General features: G+C 36.5%; 1 protein-coding gene across 1 annotated transcript in view; it reads left to right on the top strand.

Moving 5' to 3' along the window:
* CDC73 (cell division cycle 73) overlaps positions 1-25,824 on the top strand; it is a 190,011-nt gene that overhangs the window by 130,809 nt on the left and 33,378 nt on the right. The window contains exons 11-13 of the mRNA XM_006834180.1: positions 5,642-5,699; positions 9,984-10,019; positions 10,331-10,418. Coding sequence (XP_006834243.1) covers positions 5,642-5,699; positions 9,984-10,019; positions 10,331-10,418 — 182 coding nt within the window. The remainder of the gene's footprint in view (positions 1-5,641; positions 5,700-9,983; positions 10,020-10,330; positions 10,419-25,824) is intronic.

Here is a 25,824-nt window from a genome sequence, read left to right as displayed (position 1 = left end):
TTGTTCTATATCCGTTTTTGAAAGCAGTGTATTAAAATCACCCACTATTATAGATTCATCTATTTTCTTCAAATCTATTAGAGTTTGCTTTATATATTTTGGAGCTCTTTCATTGGGCGCATAGATGTTTGTTACGGTCATTTCATCTTGTTTAATTGTCCCTTTAATCATGACTTAATGTCCATCTGTGTCTATTATGCTGTTTCTTGCCTTAAAGTTTATTTTATCAGAGATTAGTACTGCCACTCCTCTTCGTTTTTTATTGCAATTAGCTTGGAATGTTTTTTTCCATCCTTTAACTTTTAATCTGTTTTTGTCTCTGTGTGAGATGTGACTCTTGCAGACAGCATATTGAAGGTTCTTCTTTTCTTATCCATTCTGTCACCCTCCATTTTCTTAACAGGTGCATTTAATCCATTTGCATTTAGCATAATTATCGATAGGTATGGATTAATTGCTGCCATTATGATGGTTTTTTTTTTTGTGGTGTTGCTGCTTCTTTGTTCTGTATGTCTTCCTTTGTTGACTTCATGCTTTTTGTGTTCTTTCTTGTGAGTTTCCTCATAGTTTTAATGTTTCCATGTTCTTCTTGGATTTTCATTTTCTTGGTATGTTGTGAAGTGTTAATTTTCTTTGAGGCTGCCTTATAGTCTATTAACTTTTCTGTCCATTTCTTGCAGTCTGTTTTATCCTGTAATCTACCTGACCTTCTCAACATCTGTTCCTTTGTGTTTACCTTCTTTTACATTGTAATTGTTTTGATAATAGACTGACCTCCCAAATTCTCTTGAGTTTATTCTTATAGTTTCCTCTGTTCTAGGCTCTTCGTTCAGTCGTTTTAATTCTGGGAGGTGCTGCCACATATGTCAATCTCTGGTTTTTGTTGGTTCTCAGTCCACAGAACTCCCTTTTGGCTTTGGAAAAATCCGTTAGCTTCTGTTTATCCTGGATTGTTTTGCTTGTACTGTCATAATTGATTGAAAGCTTTGTTGGATAAAGAATTCTTGGTTGGCAGTTTATTTCTTACAGGGTTTCATATATGTCTTCCCCATTGGCCTTCTTGCTTTTATGGTTTCTGCTGAGACATCCAAGCTTAATCTGACTTGCTTGCCTTTGTATGCGACACTTCTGTTTTCCCTAGCTGCTTTCTGAGTGTCTCCTTTTCTTTCATTTTGGAGAGTTTGCTTTTGATATGTCTTGGTGATTTTCTTTTGGGATCTGCCCTTTCTGGGATTTGTTGAGATTCTTGAATGCTTATCTTTTTAGTTTTCAGGATGTTAGAAAAATTTTCTTCCAGCAATTCTTCAACTATTTCCTCTGTGGACTTGTGTGATTCTTCTTGTTCTGGAATGCCGATAATTCTGATGTTAATGTCTCTTCATGTTGTCCATCATGAATTTTAGACCTTCTTCAGATTTTTTTATCCTTTTTTCTGTTTGCTCTTCTATCTTGGTGGTATTGATAGACTTGTTTCCCAACTCACTAGTTCTGGCCTCCATCTCATCTGTTCTACTCCTTTGCCCTTTCAGTGTATTGTCTATTTCTGATACTCTATTATTGAATGCTTGGACCTCTTTGTGTAGGTTTTGAATTGTTTCCAATGCTGTATCTATCTTACATGTTTCTTCCTGTAGTGCTTTCCTGACTTATTCTGTATTTTTGTCAACTCCATTGTAAAGTGTTTTGATATATTTTATAATCATTTTTTATGAATTCCTTCTCAGGAATTTCCAAAGCCTGCCCTCCTTTCAGGATGGAGTGTAGGTCTACCTCTAGCTCATTTGTTTCAGTCACTTTATCTCTTTTCTGGACATGTGCTAATATGGTCATCTCTTTCTGTTTTTTTGGGCATCTTCAGGGGTTATCTTTTGCCTTAATACTTAGATGGTTGTGTGTTTTGGTAGTTTTTTTTTTTTTTTAATGCTTTCTGATTGCCTCCAGGTAGATGAGATCGGGAGATGGACTTCCCTTTTCACTCTTGTTCTGAGAAATTTCAGGATGCCACTCTTGGTTGTTATGATGTAATTCAGGATCTAATTTTTGGCCGGTTTCCTTTTTAGTGTGCGTGTCCTGCTCCACAACCCCTGCTTAGGCCTTTTTCCTAGTGATAAACAGTTCAGGGCCAACTGTGGCTGTTTTGTGCTGCCATTTGATATTAAGTGGAAACTGTCTCTTTAAATTTTGTGGAGCTCTTTGCACATGCGTAATAGAACCCTTCAGAGTGGAGGAGGGGTGTCCACTCATTCGGGCGCCTGCTCTAGTCACCAGAATGGAAGTGCATAGTCAGCCAGAGACAAATAAACAGATACAAAAAATAAGGGTTTCCACACCTTTATCTCTGTGGTTTCGTCAGGCGTCCGTGGCTGCTCTGGATCTTCCCCAGTTTGTTCTTCCCCAAGATGGCCCCTCAGTTGAGCACCTGAGCATTTTGGATTAGAAAGCACTGAATTTCTTGCTTCTGCTATAGTTTACACTGGCTGTAAACCTTCCAGCTATCTAAATATTCCTTTATATGTGGTTCAGAGTCATGGAACCATCCGCTGAGCCTCCGTGGTCTGGTATTCTGTGTTGTTGCTAACGGAGCTCTTCACTGCACTTTTACCACCATCTTGTTTGTTCTCCTTTTTTATGCTATTTCTTGTCAGTTTTCGCTTAATTTTAATGTTTGCGTGTTCTACTTGGATCTTCATTTTCACGGTATTTTGTTAAGTATTAACTTTTGTTGAGGTTACCGTATAATCTACTATCTTTTCTCTCCATTTGAGATAGTCTATGTGTCCTGCAATCTACCTTACCTCTTCACCACCTGGATCTCTGTTCTATATGTTTCCCTTTGTTAACATTGTTATTTTTTGATCTTTGATTGACCTCCCAGGTCTTCTGAATTTGTTTTTGTAATTTTGTTCTGTTCTGGACTCTGCTATCTGCGGACTGAGCTCTGGATGGTGTTGCCACATCCGTCAATCTGTGGTTGTTGTCTGTTTTTGGTTTTCAGTACAAATCACTCCATTTAGGATGTTTTGATCACTGGGTTGGCTTTGACAAAGTGTCTTAGCTTTTATTTATCCTGGAATATTTTGATTGCACCATTGTGTTTGATTGACAACTTTGCTAGGTAGAAGATTCTTGGTTGGCATTTTTTTTTTTTTTAAGGCTTTTATATATGTTTCCCCATTATTTTCTTGCCTGCATGGTTCCTGTTGAGAGGTCAGAGCCTTAATCTGATTTGTTTGCCTTTGTAAGTAACAGTTCTCTTTTCTTTGGCTGCTCTTAGGATTCTCGCCTTTGATTTTGGAAAGCTTGATTATGAAATGTCTTGGTGATTTTCTTTTGGGGTCCATCCTTCCTGAGGTTCTTTCAGCTTCCTTCTCAGTCAAAGCCTACTCGTCTTCTAATGGGAAGTCTATGTCTGCCTCCAGCTCATTTTTTTCTGTTACACTTTTCTGCTTCTGTACATGTGCTGAGATATTTTGTTGTTTTCTTCTTGGACATTTTCAATAGTTAGATGTGTCTTTTATGATTAACTGAATGTATGTTGATGTATTGTTAAGCTTACTGAGTGTCTCCTGCTGGATGTGATTTGGAAACAGGCTTCTCTTTTCACGTCTCTTACTACTCAGCTATGAACAATCTTAGCAAGTGTTGGCTATCTGTGGTGTAGCAGCTGGTATTGGCTCCTTTTTCGATGGTGGGATACTATGGGGTATGCTTGTAGCTTGGCTATATGGCCACGATTGCTGTTTCTTCCTGGGTAATGTAGTATAAGAAAGCCCCCAGCCCAGGAAGAAATAAGGCCAAACGGACCAAAAATAAAATAAAAAACAAAAACAAGCACACAAAAACAACCATAGCAGACTGTCCAGTAGACTTTGCTCTGTAGGTCAGTGTGCATGTACAGTAGAGACTTCCAGCGGTGGGTGGGGGTGTCCACTTGCTCAGGCCTCCCCTCGACTCACTGCCCTGGAGGTGCGCAGATAGAGATTGAGAAATGATTGTAAGAAAGATTGTTCACAATATTTATCTCTGAAAATCAGTTATGTAACTGTGTATGCACAGTGTAATTCTCAAAATGACTGCCACTTTGTATATAGTAGTTGGCTTTTGCCTATAATGTTGGGATTTTACAAGGTGCAAATACAGTTTGTCTCTATAGCCATACCTGCTGTCTCTGGTAAGGTGAGAATAAAGGCTCCTGTCCAAGTAGAGAGCAACTGTAGGGCTAAGTCTCAGAGTCAGATGTCATACGAAGCTGCCAAAGGATTAGCTGGAACCACTGGGGCTTTCAAGGATTTCCTCTTTGTGCCTTGGAAAAATTGCTCCCTGTGGGCCCCAAACTGGACCTTTTTGGGGATTTGCTGCCACCCTCCTGAAGTTGCCCAGGCTAGGCAGAGAGGGTATGACACGGGAGAGGAAGAAAGAAAAATTTAAAAGCCATCACACCTATTTTTCCACAGATTACTCTGGCTTTTGCGCTGTATCCAAATTTTTTTTTTTTTTTTATGATTCTAATGTTGATTTTCATTTTTGGATTCGTGTAATTCATCTGATATGTTGTATTTCATTCTTTGGATATCACTTGAATAAAATCTCCATGAACTATATGTTGTTGTCAGTAAGTGCTATCAAGTCTGTTTCAACTTATAGCAACCCTGTATATGGTTTCTGAGGAGCAGCCTGGTGGGTTTGTATTGCCAGTATTGTGGTTAGCAGTCTAGTGTTTATCTTACAGCGCCACTCCAGGTCATGATAGTTAAGAAATTTGTATTTGCATCTTTCTATAAAGAAAGTGTTTTATGAATAGTCGATGTGTTATTGAAACTATTGCACTAAAAACAGACTTTTTAAGTATCTTAAGTACTTCAGATGCATCTGCTCTTTAGTTTATAAATTTATATACTTCAGCATCTAGCATATTTTCTTGTACATATTACATGCTCAGTAATTAGTTGAGATTTGTTATTCAGCTTTTAAAATATCCCATCTGCCTTAAATCATATTTAACAAATCTCATCTTTATAAATGATTTTTTATGAATATCTTATAAGAATTATTTGAATTTTTTTTTGCATCCTTCAAAATAAAATTGTTTACATTTTTCTAATGAGCTTATCATTAATTCATTTTGAAACTGTTTAGAGGAAAAAACATTGACTTGATTTTAAAACTGGTAAATTCAATATTAAAATTGTCAGTAATTAAGTAGTTAGCTAAGTACTTGAAAATTATTACATGCTTCCAGTAACTACTCTGTGGTAACGATTTAAGTTTAATTTAAGACCCTACTACTACCTCATGACTAATAATGAAAAAGATAAGGAGAATTTTTTTTTTTTTTTTAACCATACAGATTTCAGCTGGGTATAAAAAGGCCAAATAGACAAAGGAGGGACAAATGGCAGCTGTCATTACATTGATTATTATCCCCTCCATATATCATCAGTTAACAGTGTTTCTCTCTATCCTCTTTAGCATTTTTTTTTTTTTTTTGGGGGGGGGGGTAATTCAGTGTCACTGCACAATCCTTGGAGTGATTAAGTGAATGAGAGACAAAGTGATAAGGACTTTTTTTCCCTACAGTAATTGAAGCATTTGACTGTTATGTAAAGGGATTTTGATATTATTGATTGTTATTCTTTTAAAGGAGGGTGCATCTGCCCGTAAGACTCAGACTCCTGCAACCCAGCCAGTACCAAGACCAGGTAAAAATACAAAACTCTGGTTTTGTTTTCCCTAATGAACACAGTAACCAAGATGTGTTAGTATGATCAATGCTCGAAGAAAACGACATTTTATGTAAAATACAATGTTGTTAATTGCCGTCGAATCAGTTCCAACATTATTTAAACAGCTCTACTGGATTTAGTTAGGTAGTTGTTGTTGTAGTTAAATGCCTGACCCTGTATAGGGTTTTCTGAGAAGTGACTGGTAAGGTTGAACTGCCAATCTTGTGGTTCAAACTAACTTTGCAGTCCAGCACATTAACCACACCAGGACTTCATGATTTAGGTAGTAGTTGTTGTTATTGTTAAGTGCCATAGAATCAGTTCTGACCTGTAGCAACCCTGTATATGGTTTCTGAGGAGCAGCTGATGAGCTTGGTTGTTGTTAGATGCCATCGAGTCAGTACTGACTCTTAGCAACCTTATGCACAGCAGAACGAAACACTGCCTGATCCTGAGCCATTCTCACTACTGTTGTCACGCTTGAGTCCTTTGATGCTGCTACTTGGCCAATCCATCTTATTGGGGGTCTTCCTCTTTTTCTCTGACCCTCCACTCTACCAAACATGATATCCTTTTCCAGCAACTGGTCCCTCCTGACAATATGTCTGAAGTATGAGATTAAGCTTGGCCATCTGGCCATCAAGGAGCACTCTGGCTACACTTCTTCCAACACAGATCTGTTGGTTCTTTTGGCAGCCCATGGTACTTTCAATATGAGCTTGGTAGTAGTATATTATCCAAACTTATGGTATAGTGCTGTAGAATCAGCAATGGACAGTGAACCACAAGGTCAAAAGTTTGAACCTACCATCTATTCCTTGGAAACCCTCTGTATAGTCGCTATGAGTCAGAATTGACTAGATGGCACTTAACAACTACAACAACATGTTGTATGTTATTCTTAAATATTTTCCCAAATTTGACCCAAAGGTCATTGGTAAAATAGATTATCTACCACTGTTCTTTTAAGCAACTTTTAATGACTTCTTTAGCTTAATGTACAACCTTTAGTGCTTATAATGACATATGTCTCTGTTATTGTGTCCATAATGTTCTGTAATGGTTCTTTAAAATTTATCTTAAGTAATAGTTGTCTTGAAGGAGCTCTGGTAGCGTAGTGGTTACAAGTTGGGCTGCTAACCTCAGGGTCAACAGTTTGAAACTACCAGCTGTTCTGTGAGAGAAAGATGAGGCTTTCTGCTCCTGTAAAGATTTGCAGCCTTGGAAACCCTATACAGGATAGCTATGAGTCAGAACTGACTTCGCTGCACACTACCACCACCACTACCAATAGTAGTCTTGAAAATTTTAAAGCTTTTTTCTCCCTTCTTTCTAGTATCTAAAAAGATTTATCTTTGTCAGTGCATATTGATATCAGCTATTCATTTTATGTATTAATTGTTTTTTGTATATTGCCCCTGCTCCCCTTTTTTCTAAACATTTTAGATTGATGTGAAATTTAAATCATGTCATTTTCTGTCTTATATCTTTCAGGGACTTTTAAAAGACAACTTAATACAAACTTAACATTGTTCAAAAGGCCCTATTGGATTCTTGCTTATATTTTTACTTTAATCTCCTGCCACTCTTCTCTTTCTTCTCTCTGGTCTGCACATTTGTCTTATTTCAATTCCATAAGCACAGGAGGTTCTTTCATGTATTTGACATTTGCCCACATTCCTACCACTGTCTGGACTCTTTGTCCATTTACTCTTTGGAACTTAACTCCTTTTCATCCTTCAAATCTCAGCTTAAATTTCACTTTTGAGAAGCTTTTCCTAGGGATCCTATTTAAAGAATACTTCTTCACTGTACTCCTTTGTTCCCTTAATGACATATTCAAATTAGCATATTTATATATTTACTTGTGTGAAAATTTGTTTGCAATCTTGCTCTTCTACTGTTTTATTTACAATTAAGGAGAATGCCTTGCACAAAGACTAAACATACAAATTTCTTCAGTGGAGAATTTAATCTAAAACCAAACATATAAAAACAGTAATGATTTTTCTTTTGAATAATTACTCTTTTGTAAGTTGGAAGCAGCACATTTGCTTAAGTAATGATAGTGATAGTGAAGCAGAAACAGCAGCTGTAGCTACAGGGTTCACTGGGCTAATATACATTATTCTAATTTTTTAAAGTACAGCAATATCAAGGTGTAGAAATGATTAGCATTTTTCTTTTACTCTTGTGAAAGTTTCCGACTAGGGCTAACTACTTAATCAACTTGCCAGGATAGTACGACTAAACCCAGTAGTGTCATCAATCACTTTTGACTAGTAGCGATCATACAGGACAGAGTAGAACTGCTCCTTGTGTGGTTTCAGAGACTATGAATCTTTATGGAAGGAGACACCCTTTTGCCCTTAGAGCGGATGGTGGGTTTGAACAGCTGACCTTTTGGTTAACAGTCCAACATGTAATCACTACTTTCTTTACATTTCAAGAAAACAGTTTACTACATATATTACTTAGTTTTTTAAAAAAACTAAATGTAACTTTTTAATATTGCTAGTTTTTATATTTTCTTGTTTCTTATATTTTCCTGTTTTAATTTTAGTAATTTTTTGTTTTTTTAACTAAAGATATCTTATAAAAAATATTTGTGGGAACCCAGCACAAAATGCACATTTTTTCCTCATTCCCTTTAATCATTCTCATATAAATTCTGGTCTCCTATTTATTCACTTACCTTGTCCCGTTTCCTTCCAAGAAATACCATCATTTCCTTGTCCTCTTTCTAAAACTTAAGTGATTTTAGATAATTTTAACATTTTTTTTTTCTCTACAAGCTGAGAAAACGATAATAAATATGTATGTGTGAATTTGTATTTGTGTGTATTTCTTTCTACATTTTGTGGCTGGCAGAATAGTAGTACTGGACTCTGGAGTAGTTTATCATAATAAAGTATCAACACAAATGGGTACAAAATATTAGTTGTATTGTAGCATTTTGTTACCTTTAAAATCAAACATATTCCAAAAGTTTATGTGCTGTGTAATTCCTTTTAAAGGTAAATATAAGAATCTTTTAATCTCTTAAACAAAACTTAGTTTGTAATTAAAAAAGAAAAATATCACCAGCCAGCAGAAGGAAGTCAATAAATTTTTATTGCATGAATAAATACTGAAAATTGAACATGTAGTAATTTTTATGCTAAGTTGTGTTCATTTTGAAGTAGGTTAGTAATAACTGTTGTTGTTGTTAACTGTTATGAAGTTGTTTCCAATTCATAGTGATTCTATATGGAATTTCTGAAGAGCTGCTGGTGAGTTTGAACCGTTGACTTTGCGATTAGCAGTCCACTAGGTCGGCGGTTCAAGCTCACCAGCTGCTCCTTGGAAATGCTGTATAGGGTTGGTATGGGTCAGAATCGACTCGACTGGCACTTAACAACAACAACCTATATCCATCAGTGCTATGCCAGAACTCTGGTTATTATAGCTAGTATTTGCTATATGTCAACAAATAATTTAGTACATTACAAAGTCTAAGAAGATAATGATATTTACATTTTTTAACAGTTGCTAATAATGTTGTGGTTGTTTTTATGGCCCGTGGAGTCTGTTCCTACTCCTAGCGACCCGTACAGGGTTTCTGAGGCTATAAATCTTTACGGGAGCAGAAAGCCTCATCTTTCTCCTGCGGAACAGCTGATAGTTTCGAACTGCTGTCCCTGAGGTTTGCAGCCTGATTCGTAACCACTACGCTACCAGATTTCTAATAATGCTAGCAAGTCTAATATAGATCTTCATATAAACTTGACCCGTACTGTTATCTTTCTCTACTAATAAACATTTAAAGTATAAGGGAGTAAGGAGGAAGCAAAGAAATATATCACATCTTAGCTTCCAATAACTTTCTTTTTTCCCCAGAGTGGATAAGCACCTTGCTGCCACCTACTCTTCAGTCTTACTTACTTGTGCTATGTGCTTCTTTTTTGCTTTTATTACTTCGGTTATTTATGCTTAGTTTATTATGCTAGGTGTTAGCACCCATGAGCACAGAGACTGAGTACCTAACACTGTAATTTATGTACTTTTTTATGACTATAGATTATTTAATAATTAAAAGAAAATTTTTTTAGTGTTTTTGTGGGACAGAGAAATAACAATATTTTAAAAGATTACAGTATGTATTTTAATAACTCATAGCATGTAAATATAAATTACATGCTGTATTTGCTTTGTAAGTGTGAAACCAAGAGTATGATTTTTCTAGTACTCAAAATTGTGATTTTAAAATTTCTTTTACAGTTTCCCAAGCAAGACCTCCCCCAAATCAGAAGAAAGGTGAGCATATAGATATATCTTCCTAAATGTTCTTTGGAAAGTATATGTGGGCAAACTACATCGCAAAAGCAGAGTGATACTATGCTTATGCAGCCTTATCAAATATTTGTGCTTGGTGTCCATTCCATTCTGATCAGTGAGTGTTCAAGCTACACTGTTTATGATATTTTAAATATTACCTTCGTTAAAAATAATTTTTAACTGAAAAGATTTAAAATCACAAATTCACAATATTTTAATTTTTGTTAGTGAAAGCAGTTACAATTCCAATTAATAATATATTTGCCACCTTTAAATTTTTGTCTTTACAGGGTCTCGAACACCCATTATCATAATTCCTGCAGCTACCACCTCTTTAATCACCATGCTTAATGCAAAAGACCTTTTACAAGATCTGAAGTAAGTAATTTGTTAAAAAAATTTTTTTTCATCAGATGACCTTTATGTGCCATTTTGAAATAATAGTTATTGATTCCATATTTGTTATATGGAGAAAAAAAATTTAATTTGTTTTATTTTATAATTTTAATTACATGCCTTACGAATAGTCTGGAGCTGTCATCGAGTTGATTGTGACTCGTAGTGACCCTGTATAGGGGTTCCTAAGAGTGCCTGGTGGGTTTGAACTGCTTATCTTGTGGTTAGCAGCCCACTACTTATCCTGTGGTGCCATACCAGTAATCTGTAGTCTGGAGTATAAGCCTATTTTTTTTAAATATTTGGACACTTTAAGGGGAAAGTTGTAGAAAGTTCTGGTTTAAGTCATAAAAAGGAGACTTGTAGTATTAACTGCTAATATGAATTGCTTTGTTTTGAATTTTTTATTCTAGAGTAGCTTGTGATTGTTTTTGCCAGGTAGCTCCAGGAATATCTTAAGCTTAAAGTCAATGTTTATATTGAATTCTTATATAAATTCAAATTCAGATCTGGATGCCATCCGAATGACTGTGATGTTTGCACTTGGTTCACAGATCATCTGGTAGCCCTGTTTCATCTCCTACTCTAGAGTCAGGTCAGAATGGATACAATTCCTTGACACTGTAATCGTAAAACAAGTTATTTTCTACTTCATCTTTTCATGACTATTTAGGGTTCCAAGTGCATTCAAGCTTCTCCCTTTAGCTTCTTTGTGCCTTTTCCTTGTGTGAGTGATAAAAGCTTTGCCTCAAGATTCCAGACCCTTTTTTCCACTCTTCTTCTCTGTAGAACCAGGTCATTTGACTGATAGTTCAAGCTATTTTCTATGTTATATGTACATTTCAGAAGGCATTTGCTGTATTTTACCTAACATTTCTAGGTGTTTGAAATGAGGGGGTAGTTATCATTTCTGGTGTGCCTACAGTATTAGAATTAGACATTGGAGACCTGATATAGCCCTGTAGGGTAAGCACTGGACCTCTAACCACAAGGTGTGGTTCAAACTCACCATCTGCTCCTCTGAAACCCTATACAGAGCTGATTCAATGGCCTTTAACAGTATCAGCAGCAATGTATGAAGGCTTTTGATTGTGTGAATCATGGCAAACTATGGATAACATTGTGACGAATGGTTATTCCAGAACATATGTGCTCATGAGGAACCTGTGCATAGACCAAGAGACAGTCATTCAGATAGAACAAGGCGATACTGAATGGTTTAAAATCAGGAAAGGTGTGTGTCTGGGTTGTACCCTTTTACCATACTTACTTAGTCTGTATGCTGAGCAAAAAACCTGGGAATCTGGATTGTATAAAGAATGTGGCATCAGGATTGCAGGAAGGCTCCTTAACAACTTGCTGTATGCAGATGATGGCACTTAGGATAAGCACTGATCCACAAAGTGTTGGTTCAAACCCACTAGCTTCTCTTTGGGAAAACACTACATTGGGTCACTATGAGTTGGAACCAAGTCAATGGCACTTAATAACAACAGCGTATACAGATGATACAACCTTGCTGGCTGGCAGCAAAGAGGACTTAAAATACTCATAAATATCAAAGACTATAACCTTCGGTTTAGATTGTACGTCACTGTAAAAAAAACACAAAAGTAACATCATGATTAATGGGGAAAATTGTCAGAGTCTTCATTTGCTTGGATCCACAATCAACTCTCGTGGAAGCAGCAATCAAGAAATGAAACAATGCATTGCATTAGACAAATTTGCTATAAAAGATCTCTTTAAAGTGTTCAAGAGCAAATATACCAATTTGAGGACTAAGGTGCGCCTGACACCAACTTTGATATTTTCAAAAGCCTCATATACGTGTGAGAATTGGGCAATGAAAATAAGGCACTGTAGGCTCATCACTGGACTGACAACTAGTTATAGTGTTAGGAAAGAATATTGCCAGAAGAAAAAACACATATGTTTTGGAAGAAGTACAGCCAGAATGCTTCTTAGAAGCCAGGATGGTGAGACTTCGTCTGTTATACTTTGGGCAAGTTATCAGGAGGGATCAGTCGCTGTAGAAGGACATCATACTTGGTAGAGGCGAGGATCACTGAAAGGGAAGAAGAACTCTGAAGAGATGGATTGACAGTGGAAACCACAATAGGATCAAACGTAACAGTTGTGAGGGTGGTGCAGTGACTGGGCTTTGTTTTGTTGTGTGCTTAGGCTTGTTATGAGTTGGAACCAATTCAATAGCATGTAACAACAGTGACATATGTTTTAAGTCTTTCTCACTAATAATTTAACAGTCTCAATATGTTTATTAATCTGTTAAGATTGAAACAAATTTGTAATGTTTTTAAGTTTTTGAGGTACACCAGAGGAGAATTAAAATGTTTAATAGGCGCAGGCTTCAAAAAGCCAATAGAAAAATCCCATTATCTTTTAATTATGTTTTTCCACAAACTGTTTGAAACCCTTTTATATTTCATAAGTTATTTGTCTGCCAGTTTAGCTATGAGTAGATTGGTTGGATAGATGCAAATCAAAATCACAATGAGATATCACTTCACACCTACAAAGATAACAATTAAAAAGGGTCAATAACAGATGTTCCCAAGAATGTGGAGAGATTAAACTCTTATCCATTGTTGGTTGGAATGCAAAATGGTACATCTGTTTTGAAAAATAGTTTGGTGGTTCCTCAGAAAGTTAAATTACAAAGAACCATTAAATGTTCTGAAACTGAGTCAGTTCTGATACATGATGACCTTATAGGATAGAGTAGAACTGTTTCCTAGGGTTTTCTGAGGCAACAACAAACTCTTTACAGAAGCAGACAGTGTTATGTTTCTCCCACAGAGATGCTGGCGGATTCGAATTGCTTACCATATGTTTAGCAGTCCAGTGCAAAACCAACCATACCTCCAGGGTTGTTTAAAACTACCATATGTCCCAGGAGTCATGGTGTGGTGCTGTAGGACAAACACTGGACTGGTAACCACAAGGTTGGTGAGTCAAACGTACCAGTTCCTCCTTGGAAACCCTGTATAGGATTGCTTTGAGTCAGAGCTGACTCCACAGCACTTAACAACACCAGCGGCATATGTCCCAGCATGTCTTCCTCTAGGTATATTCCCAGAAAACTTTAAAATAGTAATGTGAATAGAATACGTACTCTGATGTTCATTTTAGTACTGTTCACAATAGCCAAAAGGTAGAAACAACCGGTATTCATCAATGAATAAATAAAATGTGATACATAAATGTAATGGCATACTACTCAGCCATAAGAGAAATTTAGTCACACACTCTATGCTACAACATAAATGAGCCTACAAAACCCCTGTGCTCAATGAAACAAATCAATCACAAAAGGGCAAAATATTGTATGATTTCAATTATATGAAATAATGTTGTTGTTAAGTGTTGTCGAATAGGTTATAACTGATATTGATCCTGTATTGGTTTTCCAAGTAGTCAGCTGATGAGTTTGAATCTCCAACCTTGAAGTTCAGACCAACATTGCAGTCCAGTGCATTAACTCACAGTGTCACATCAGGAGTCCATATGAAATAATAATAGACAAATATGTAGATACCCATGTTATGGTGTTGGAGGAAAATATTGAAAGTGCCATGGACTGCCAAAAGAACCAATAGATCCGTTTTGGAAGAAGTGCAGCCAGAGTGCTCCTTAGAGGCCAAAATGGCCAAACTTCGTCTCTCATACTTCGGACATATTGTCAGGAGGGACCAGTCACTGGAGAAGGATATCATATTTGGTGAAGTGGAGGGTCAGAATAAAAGAGAAAGACCCCCAATTAAGTGGATTGGCCAAGTGGTAGTGTCGATGGACTCAAGCGTAGCAACAGTAGTGAGGATGGCCCAGGATCGGGCAGTATTTCGTTCTGCTGTGCATAAGGTCACCATGAGTCAGTACCGACTCGATGGCACCTAACAACAACAACGTTTATCACTGGTTTTAGGGACTAGAGGGAGCCGGAGAAGCGAATTGTTATTTAGGAAGCAGTGAATGCTTGTTTGTGGTGATGAGAAATTTGGCGACAATTGTTGAGGGTGGTTGCACAGCATGATTAATATAATCGATGTCATTAAATTCCACAACTGAAAAATATTTAATTGGCAGATGAGTAATACGTAAGTGGGTTTCAAAAGTTTGTGGACGTACAAAATTAAAAGATAATGGAATTCTCTCACCAAATTTTTGAAGCCCCATCTATTTTTGTAATAAAATATTAATAAACTTTTTAGATATATATACAACAATCCCTCCCTGCCTTCGCAAAGCTCACAAGACAGTAAAGTAATCTGTTTTAGGAGTCATTGATTGCAATAGATGAGAATTGCAGTGTGCCTCCATTTAGTCTAGAACTTGGTCTAGGGCAGTATATAAGTATCTAGCTTACTAGTCTTTCCTCAGTGAAAATGAGAGAGAAATGAATCTTACAATCTACTCTACTAGTTAGTTTCAGAGCAGCAATTATACCAAGGTCTCCTGATAACCAGCTTTCTTTGATCCTTTGGACAGTGAAGTTAACTAAACATTCAGAGTAAGAAATTAGTTATTTTATCAGACCTGATAGTCATATGATAACCATCGAGAACAAAACAAACTATTCTTCAAAATTCAAAGTCCAAATTCACTGTTAGAATAATTATTACATTTTGTATTATTAATAGTCTAGTGCTAAAATTATTGTTAAAATATTTTTAATGGTATCTAGGAAATAGTTTCACCAAGTAACATAATTAATATCCAGAATAAGAATGCATGCTCTCCTTTCTCTTAATAAAATAACAGTGACAATTCTTTGAGAAAGAAAACAAAAGCAACCTTACATCCAAAATGAGAATCATACTGCATCTTAACTGTGACTGGTAAAAATTAGAAGAAAAGTAAGTTGCTGTACTTGCTGATTTCTGGTTTTACTATATGCAGAATTGAGTTTTAAGTGTTTCTACCTTACATAACTTTATAAAATTCAGGTAACCACCACATAGTAGTGTGTTCATACACAAAATATTTTTTCTTTAGTACTTTATAATGGAAAATAATTCAGTGAACATATTTTTCCATTTAAGTATTCAGCTGTTAACCTAAAGATAAGTAGTTTGAACCCACCAACTACTCCATAAGAGAAAACTATGGCAGCCTGCTTCTGAAAGATTCATAGTCTTGGAAACTCTATGGTGGTTGTTCTACTCAGTCATGTGGGGTCATTATTTATGAGTTGGAATTGACTAGATGCAGTTTTTTTCCTTTTTTTGGTGGTATATAAAGAAGCAAGTTTGTATTTCATTAAGTTTTTATAGTGAACTTTGAATATTCTGACAGATGTTGTATGTCATAAAGGAGTTATGTGTCTTTTGATAGAATGTACCACCTAATGAAATTCCTCAAATAATCTACAGTCGGATGAATGAGAAATATAGTCATTCTAACCCAGCTCTTGAAATAGATTTGATAAATATAACTAACTATCATTGTGTCAGACCTATACAGAAATGGATCCAATTAGCAGCTATTAAAAGAATGTTTTTATGTGAATGCTTATGTTATCTCCCTTCTACCTTCTAATATATAAGATCAGGTTTTTCATCTTTTGTATTCTATGAAATATGGTAAGCATCTGCCTTCTTGTTTTTTGTTGTTAATTTTCTGTGTCTTTGAAGCTAATTTGTGCATTCCCCAAAGACAAGGGCTTGTTATTTTTATGTTTATCCGCATTGTTATAATGAATATGAGTAAATGTTTGCAGAAGATAGAAAAAAAGAAAGGGGCAACCAGAATGTTAGACTGTGTAGAGTCAGTTTAAACTGTTGTTGACAATGAAGCAAAATTGGAAAACACCAATTTTTAAAAATTGGGTGAAGTAAAATGATAAGTGGACTGGGTGACATGGTAGTAGCTTAATGAGCCTTTTCAGGAGCCTTGTGCTGGAGATTAGATTCATGCCAGGATAGGAAAGGGCACCAATTCAGATTGCTTGCATCTTTGGGTGGGACACTTTTTTCCATGCTACTGCTCAAGAGATTTGGTTGTTATGCAATATAACATGCCTATTTTCCAAATGTTTTTTTTTTGTTAAGTTCTGTAGAGTCAGTTCCGACCCATAGCAACCCCGTTATAGGAGCGGCTGGTGAGTTTGAACCACCAACCCTAGAATTCAAACTGACCTTGCAGTCTCAACCATAATTGACCAGTAAAGAACCAGCTTGAAGCCCTGGGGGCAATTCATTGAGATAATTGGGGACTGGAGGATTTGTGTACTGCTGTTGCGCCAAAGGATAAGCACTGTGGTTTAATGCTCTGGACTGCAAGGTCGGTTTAAATCATAAGCTTGGTGGTGGTTCAAGTTCACCAGCCGTGCCTTGGAAACACCCTATTCAGGGTCGAGATATATATCTATATATATCTATATCTATCTATCTATATCTATCTATCTATATCTATCTATCTATCTATCTATCTATCTATCTATCTATCTATCTATCTATCTATCTATATATCGAGAGAGAGAGTGTGTTTATTTTATGGCTTATAATCATATCTGTACATGTGACTTGATTATTTCATTTACTCTAAATTTTGGATTCCTGGTATGGCACTGTAGGATAAACATTGGACTGCTAACCTCAAGGTCAGTTATTCAAACCCACCAGTTGCTGCTCAGAAACCATGTACAGGGTCTCTATGAGTTGGAACTGACTCAGCGTCACTTAAAATCAGCAACAAAACTTAATAACATTTATGTTGTTTTTCCCCCAATTACTATGCTTAGAAGATCTTTAACGTCCCATTCAAATCTATGATTTTATGAATTGTGAATTTAATATTACCCACTATTTATAATATTTAGTATCTAACAATTACTTATCTTTTAAATAAATAAAAGTTTGAGTGCTTATAGAACATTCGTAATACATTTGCAAAGTGTCTAAATTAAGAAATTTTTCAGTCTCCAAAAATTGGTAATATGCATTCTTAATTCTCGAAAATTTTGTAGTATTCATTTGAATGTATTATATATATAATACTTACACATTGTCTTACAATAGCAGATAGTAGACAGTGCAAAGAAATCACAGAGTAAACTGTAGTGCCTTTCTTAACCTTATTATAGAGAAATCAAACAAGTAAACAGACCACATTCTTGGGATCCATTGAGCCTAATTCTTCTTCTAAGTTTAAACACCCCTTCATTGTTTAACACCTCATTGCAACTGACATCTCCCCTACAGTTTGAGTCAGCTGGAGGCTTTACTATGTAATTAATGCATAATTGAAACCTCCTCCACACAATTATTGTACTGGCTGTAACCCATAGCTCATGTTGGCATAGATTCTATTTGTTTTTATATTAAATGGAAGATTTCTTCAATTTTCTAGCCTTCAGTAAGGAAACAAAAGAAAACCCAGTTTAACCTTTACCATTCAAATTACCAATTTAAGGTTGTATTATGTAAGTATTAAAAAGAACATTTTACACGTATAGATATGATCTTAGGAAAGTTTTTAGTGGGACTTTAACCTATTTATAGTAAAATGATTGGATGGAACTTCTGAATCTGGCCACAGTGGGATAGTAGGCAGCCTCATAAGACAGAGTTACATAGAGGAAAGATTGAATAGGAGAGTGTTCCAAAGATATGTACAGTTCCCCTTGCATTAGCGGAATACTGATGAGCACTGGCTTGTGATGAAACTACTTGAGGCACAGTAAGCAACCATTGTGAGAGAAGTTTGCACCACAGTTACTGGAACTTATATATAGGGCTGACAATACTTTATGTTCTTAGCAACCAAAGTCATTGGAAAATGGTCACTTTGAGAAGCAGCATAGGGTTTCCCCCCTCCCCGCTTCAACCCAATAAATAAAACGGATCACCAGAAAAACAAAACAGATCTGTGTTGGAAGAAGTACAGCCACAGAAATGCTACTTAGAAACCAGCACTGTGACTTCATCTCTCATACTTAAGACATATTCCCAGGAAGGACGTCATGTTTAATAAAGTGAAGGGTCAATGAAAAAGAGGAAGGCCCACCTCTACCCCCATTCCCTACTAGATTGGCACAGTGCCAACAGCAGTGGGCTGAAGTGTAGTAATGATTGTGAGATTGGTACAGGACTGCACAGTGTTTCTTTGTGTTGTACATATGGTTGCTATGAGTTGGTAATGATTTGATGGCATTTAACAACCAACAATTCTAGCTTGCTTTCTTGATGATGTTAATGGAACAATCATTCTCTTGAATGAAATCTACTTTATCTGATTACTTTAAAGTTGTTTATCCATTTATACCTAGAATGGATTTCCTTTTATATATTCCACTTAGGATTTCTTAAAATTTTCTAATCTATGGGTTGGTGTTTTTCATCAATTCTGAGAAATTCTTGGCCCTTATCTCTTTGGATGGTACCCGTCTATCTGGGATTCAAATGAGGTAGCTTAAAAAATCTTGTTACTCAGTTTTCCATGTCACTGTAACCATTCTATTTTCCATCAGTTTGTCTCTTTGTAACTTGCATTCTTTTTTATTTTCTTAAGCTTTTTTTGTGGGAATTGAGTGATAGTTTACATGGGAGGACATTGGTTTTACACTCAATGCCTCATCATTTCACTGCAGTGATTAGTCTCCTCTGTGCATCATCATTCAACAGTATTTGCTTCCATTCCCTGTTTTTAAATTTTTTTTGGAGGGGGGCGGGAAGGGTGTACACAAAAACCTCAGGAATATATAATCATTGAAACTACTAAAGGACACAGTCTGTAAGCATGCCTCCTGGCTGCCAGCACTCAGTCTTTCTCTTTCCATGAGTCCAGAGTCCTCAGCTGCTCTCTCTCTATATGTCCTCATCTCTGGTGTCACTGCTTCTCTGGATAGGGTCCCACATTCCAGTCGTGCTCAAATCCCTTGATGGTCCTAGGGTTCTCTGTTTCTAGACTGTAGGATTAACTGCTACTCCCTTTATGTTATAAAACTTCTACCCTTACAGTTGTGACAGATGCAATTAGTCATGGTAACAAATAATATTGTATCATAAAAATCTTATCCCCTTCTCTTTATATAAGAACCATCTAGGCAAGATGAAAACTATTCAGTGGGGACTCTACCTTTCCCTGAACACTCTTAAACTAAACTCCCTCTTGAAAACTTGTAAGATAGTCACTTCATGTGTATTCATTTTTTAATGTTATTTTCTTATTGAGAATATGCACAGCAAAATATACGTCAGTTCAACCATTTCTGTATGTACAATTCAGTGACAGTGATTATATTTGAGTTGTGTAACCATTCTCACTTTTCACTTCTAAGATTTTTCTCCCCCATTCACATAAACTCACTTTCCCCAGTGAGTCCTGTCTTATCTTTTGAGTTGTTGTCAGCTTGATTACAAGAACAGAATGCTCAAGGCTGTCAGTTTAGTTAAGCTAGACCATTGTTTGATTTTAAGAAAATTTAAGGGGTTATTTTTGGTTTGAAGTCTTAGGATTATCTCAGACATTGTTTTCAGATGTTCAGATGTTCACCCATCCTCCAGAAAGTCTAGAGTTCGTGGTAATTGTTCAGTACTATAGAGTCGGTTCCAAGTCATAGTGACCCTGTATAGGGTTTCTGAGGAGCGGCTGGTGAGCTTGAACTGCCTATCTTGTTCAAACCAACATCGCAGTCCAGTGCATTAACCTGCAGTGTCACACCAGGACTCGAGTTCATGGTGGGTGGTGGTTATGTGCGGTGGAGTCAGCTTTGACTCATAATGACCCTGTATAGGGTTCCTGAGGGTGTAAATCCTTACTGGAGCAGAAGGCCTCATCCCACTGCCCTCCCCATGCAGAACTGCGGACCTTGAGATTAGTATATCAGCTCGAAACCACTGTGCTAAGAATTTGAAATTCTTTTCTCTATTTTTGATCAGGATTCTTCTAAAGGATCTGTTACCAAATGTCACATAATGGTAGCCAGGCATCATCCAGTTCTTTTGGTTTCATAGCAAAGCAGGCAGTTGTTCGTGGAGTCATTTGATCACTCATTCCTTATCTTCCTCCTATTCCTGGCTCTCCTTTTCACCAGATCAGCCTGCATTTTTGATGACTTGTTGACTTGTCTTTGTTGTCTTTACATTGAGGTGCAATCCATACCAAAGTCTTTGCTTTTAATCAGTGAGTATTTTAAGTCTAGGACCTCTTCTGTTTCAGCAGTCATGGTTGTTTCATCTGCATATTGCAGATTGTTAATGAGTTTTTCTCCGACCCTGATGCCCTGTATTCTTCATATACTCCGTCTTCTCAGATTATTTGCTCAACATACAGATTAAATAAGTATGGTGAAAGAATACAGCCTTGGCACACAGCTTTCCTAATTTTAAACCATTCCGTGTTCCCTTGTTCTGTTTGAACAACTGACTCTCTTAGTCTGTGTACAGGTTCCTCATGAGCACAATTAAGTGTCCTGGAATAATTATACTTTACAGTGTTGTCCGTATCTTGTTTTGATCCACACAATTGAATGCCTTGCCATAGACAGTAAATCACAGATAAACATCTTTCTGGTACTCTGCTTTCAGCCAAGATCCATATGATGTCATCATTGATATTCCTTGTTCCACGTGTGACCAAGGGCCATAGTTTCAGTGTTCCATGAGTGTGTATCTGACCAGTAAACTTAGTCTTTATTATGATTTTGAGTTTTGTTCTATATTTTATATCACTCTATCGAGGACCATTTCACGTGACCCCTCTCAGAGCATTTGGTGATAGTAGCCAGGCACCATCAAGTTTTTCTGGTCTCACGGTTGTTGAGACTGGTATTTATATGGTCCGTTAGTCCACAAGACTGATTGTTTCCAGGCAGTTTCAGATTTCATCAGTCTTTTTTTTTTCTGTAGACAGGGAAAGACCAGTAGTTGCTTTTAGGTGGCTACACATGAGCAGTTAAGATTCCAGTAGGATATATACCAAGCATAAGGATTGCTGGGTCACATGGTATTTCTGTTTTCAACTTTTTAAATAAATAAAGATAAATACCCATGTACAAATATCCTGTCTAACCTTTATATTTGTGAGTATACTACTCACCCTCCCATACCTGTACGGCCTGCATGCCTGTCCATGTTTGTACCCATAGATCACCAATATTGCAGGGCTGTGTATATAACAGTTTATACTTCTGTTAACTTTAATCCTTGCACTCAGTGCTTTCCATATCTTCTCCAGCCTCTATCATTTGTTTTTGCAAATCTCCTCTTACTATTATATTGCCTTCTCCTTCATCCAAGTTAGCTTGTGTTTATGCACTAGCCAGCAAATCACTCCCTCCCTCCCATCCCTGGTAACCATCAAATAATGTTTCTTTAAGTGTGAAAACTTTTTCTTGATGTCTTACAGTATTAGTTTCATGCAATATTTGTCCTTTTATGATTAATTGTGCTTGACATGTTCATCCATGTTATAAGGTGTTTCACATATTCATTCTTCTGTAACACTATTTAGGATTCTATTGTGTGCATGTACCAAAGTTGGTTTATCCATTTTTTCATTAATGGGAATTTAGGTTGTTTTCATCTTTTGCTATTAGGAATAGTGCTGTGATAAACATGGGTGTGTGTGCATCTATTCATGTTGTGGCTCTTATTTCTCTAGGATAATATATCAACTAATGAGATTGCTGGATTATGTGGTAGTATTTCCAACTTTTTGAGGAAGTACCATACTGGAAGCGCCATATTGTTTTCCACAGTGCTTGTGCTGTTTTCAGTCTTACCAGCACTGTATTAGGGTTTTGATGGTTGTTGTGTGCCATCGAGTCATTTCTGCCTCATAGTAACCCTGTATAGGGTTTCCAAATCTAAATCTTTCTGGGAGTAGAAAGCCTCTTTTTCCTACAGAGTGGCTGGTAGATTCGAACTGCTGACTTTATGTTTAGCAGCTTAACTTGTAACCCACTACTACCAGGGATCTCCAAAACTTCAGTAACATTTATTGTTTTCTGTTTTTTGAATGCTGGGATGAGATGATATCTCCTTGATGTTTTGATTTTCATCTCTAAAGACTAATGATCACTAGCATTTCTTCATATGTTTGTTGGCTGCCTAAATGTCTTCTCTTGTGAAGTGTCTGTTTATATCCCGATTTTGTTTTCAGAGTTCTCTTTGTTGGTGTAAAATAAAACAACTCATCTTTGTATGTTAATCTTATATCCTGTCACTTTGCTGAATCTTTACGGTAAGTTCCAGTAATTTTCTTGCTGAGTCTTTAGAGTTTTCTATGTAAAACATCCTATCATCTGCAAATAGATCTTTACTTTTTGCTAACTTGTTATTGTTATGTGCCGTGGAGTCAGTTTCGATTCATAGTGACCCTATACAGGGTTTCCGAGGCTGTAAATCTTTATGGAAGCAGAAAGCCTCATCTTTTTTTGTTGACTTAGATGCCTTCAATTTCCTTTTCTTACCTTATAGCTTTTGTTTTAATATTTGGCTTTATCTTCTCGAGCTGATATTTGAAATTTTCTGTTCAGTTCTTGGACCTCCTCATTTCTTCCATTTGCTTTAGCATGCTGGAGAGCAAGTTTCAGTGTCTCTTCTGACATCCATTTTGACCTTTTCCTTCTTTCTTGACTTCTCAATGACTTTTTTGTTTTCTTCATGTATGATGTTCTTGATGTCATCCCACAACTCTTCCGGTCTTCAGTCTTTAGTGTTTAATGTATCAAGTCTGTTCTTCAGATGACCTGTAAATTCAGGTGTGTGATATATTCAAGGTCATATTTTGGCTCTCGTGGAAGGCTTTCGATTTTATGGATCATGACAAGCTATGGACAGAAAACATTGTGAAGTATGATGAATCTGTACCTGGACCAAGAAGCATTTGTTCAAACAGAACATGGGAACACTGAATGGTTTCAAATTAAAAAAGGTGTGCGACAAGGTTGTATTCTTTCATCATAATTATTTAACCTGTATGCTGAGCAAATAATCTGAGAAGCTGGGTTCTATGAAGATAAATGTGGCATCAGAATTGGAGGAAGACTCACTAACAACCTGCGATATGCAGATGATACAACCTTCCTTGCTGAAAGTGAAGAAGACTTAAAATATTTACTGATGAAGATCAAAGAGCACAGCCTTCGGTATGGATTGCATCTCAATGTAAAGAAAACAAAAATAATCCTCACCACTGGACCAATAAACAACATTCTTATCAACAGAGAAAAGATTGAATTTGTAAAGCACTTCATTTTTCTTGGAATAACTATCAACACTCACAGAAGCAGCAGTCAAAAAATCAGACGATGTATATTGCATTAGGCAAATCTGCTGCACAAGACCTTTTTAAAGTGTAGAAGAGCAAAGATGTCAGCTTGAGGACTAAGGTGCACCTTACCCAAGCCATGGTATTTTCAGTAACCTCATATGCATGTGAAAGCTGGACAGTAAATAAGGAAGACCGTAGAAGAATTGATGCTTTTGAGTTATGAAATTATTATGAAGGACAATATTGAAAGTGCCAAAAGAACCAATAGATGGGCTGCCAAAAGAACCAATAGATCCATGTTGGAAGAAGTGCAGCCAAAGTGCTCCCTGGAGGCCAAGATCACCAAACTTCATCTCACATACTTCAGACATATTGTCTGGAGGGACCAGTCACTGGAGAAGTATATCATGTTTGGTAAGGTGTGGGGGTCAGAGAAAAAGAGGAAGACCCCCAACAAGATGGATAGGTCAAGTGGCTGCATTGATGGACTCAAGCATGGCAACAGTAGTGAGGTTGGCCCCAGGATCTGGCAGTGTTTCGTTCTGCTGTGCATGAGGTTGCTATGGGTCGGTACTAACTCAGTGGCACCTAACAACAACAACAACAACCTTACAGTTTTAGCTAAGAATTTCAGCACAATATTGAATTGTTGTTGTTAAGTGTTGTCTAGTTGGTTCCGACCCATAGCTGTCCTATTTGCATTTCCAAGAAGCGACTAGTGAACTTGAACACACTGAACTTTTGGTTCAAACTAACTGCAGTCTAGTTAATTAGCCTATAGCGGCATAGGACTCCAATATTGAATAGGAGTGGTGATGAAGGGCACTCTTGTCTGGTTTCTATTCCCAAGGGGGGAATGCTTTCAGTTCTCTCCACTGAGAGTAATGTTGGCTATTGGTTTTGTGTATGTGACTTTAAATATTTTGAAGAATTTTCCTTATATTTTTATTTTACTGAGGTATTTTATTAGGAATGCACATTTTGTTAGGTTAGGTGCCTTTTCTGCATAAATTGCTTATATTCTTTTCCTTTTAATTATTTGATTATGTTGATTGCCTTTTTAATGTTAAACAAATACCTGGTATGAATTCCACTTGGTCATGATGACACTTGGTCATGGTGTATTATTTTTTGATATGTTGTTGGATTTTATTAGCTAGGATTTTGTTGAGAACTTTTGCATCCATGTTCATGAGGGATATTGGTCTATAATTGTTTATTCTAGTGATATCCTTGCCTAGTTTTGTTATAATTCTTCTTGAATCATAAAATGAATTTGTGTGTTTTACATCCTTTTCTATGTTCTGAAATAATGAGAGTTATAATTGTAGTCAGATATTCTCTGAATATTTGTTAGATTTCACTGGTGAAGCCATCTAGGCCTGTTAGATTTCACTGGTGAAGCCATCTAGGCCTGGACCTCTTTTTGTTGGGAGTTTTTAAATGACAGGATAATTTTTGTCATTGTTGGTATTGGTCTCGTTTTTGTTTTTATTTCAGTTTATATTAGTTTAGGTTGGTAGTGTTTTTTCTAGGAATTTTCCATTCCTTGATGGTTTTCAAATTTGTTGGAGTACAGTTCTTCATAATTTTCTGTTTCGCTTCTTATTTCCATTGGTTCTGTATAGACATCACCCATTTCATTTAGTATTTGTGTTATTTGGTTCTTTTCCTTTGTTAGATTTTCCAATGGTTTCTTGATCTTACTAATCCTTTCAAAAAAGACCAGCGTAATGATTTTTTGTTTTTGGGTTTATCTGTTTCTGCTCAAATCTTTATAATCTCTTTTCTTCTGATGGATTACTTTGCTACTTGTTTTCTAATTGTTGGTGATATTAAAATTACGATTAAGGTGGTGAATTCTTCTCTTTGGGTATGAGCATTTATTACTATAAACTGCCCATTGAGCACTGCTTTTATTGTGTTCCAAAGATGTTGGTATGTTGGGGTTTCATACTCCTTTTTTTTTTTTTTTTTTTGGTGTGAATTGAGTGATGGATTTATAGACAAAATCATTAGTTTTATATTCAACAAATCTTGTACTTTGGTTCACCTCACTGATTGCATTCCCCTCCATGCAACCCCACTTCCTCCCTGTGATTCCTGTTAGCATTCCAGCAACTTTCCAAGTTTAGTCCTTAGGTAAATG

Source organism: Chrysochloris asiatica, unplaced genomic scaffold (genome assembly GCF_000296735.1).
Source record: "Chrysochloris asiatica unplaced genomic scaffold, ChrAsi1.0 scaffold00009, whole genome shotgun sequence".
NCBI classification, from domain to species: domain Eukaryota; kingdom Metazoa; phylum Chordata; class Mammalia; order Afrosoricida; family Chrysochloridae; genus Chrysochloris; species Chrysochloris asiatica.
Note: the sequence above shows the minus strand (reverse complement) of the source record. Positions and strands in the feature narration are given on the sequence as shown.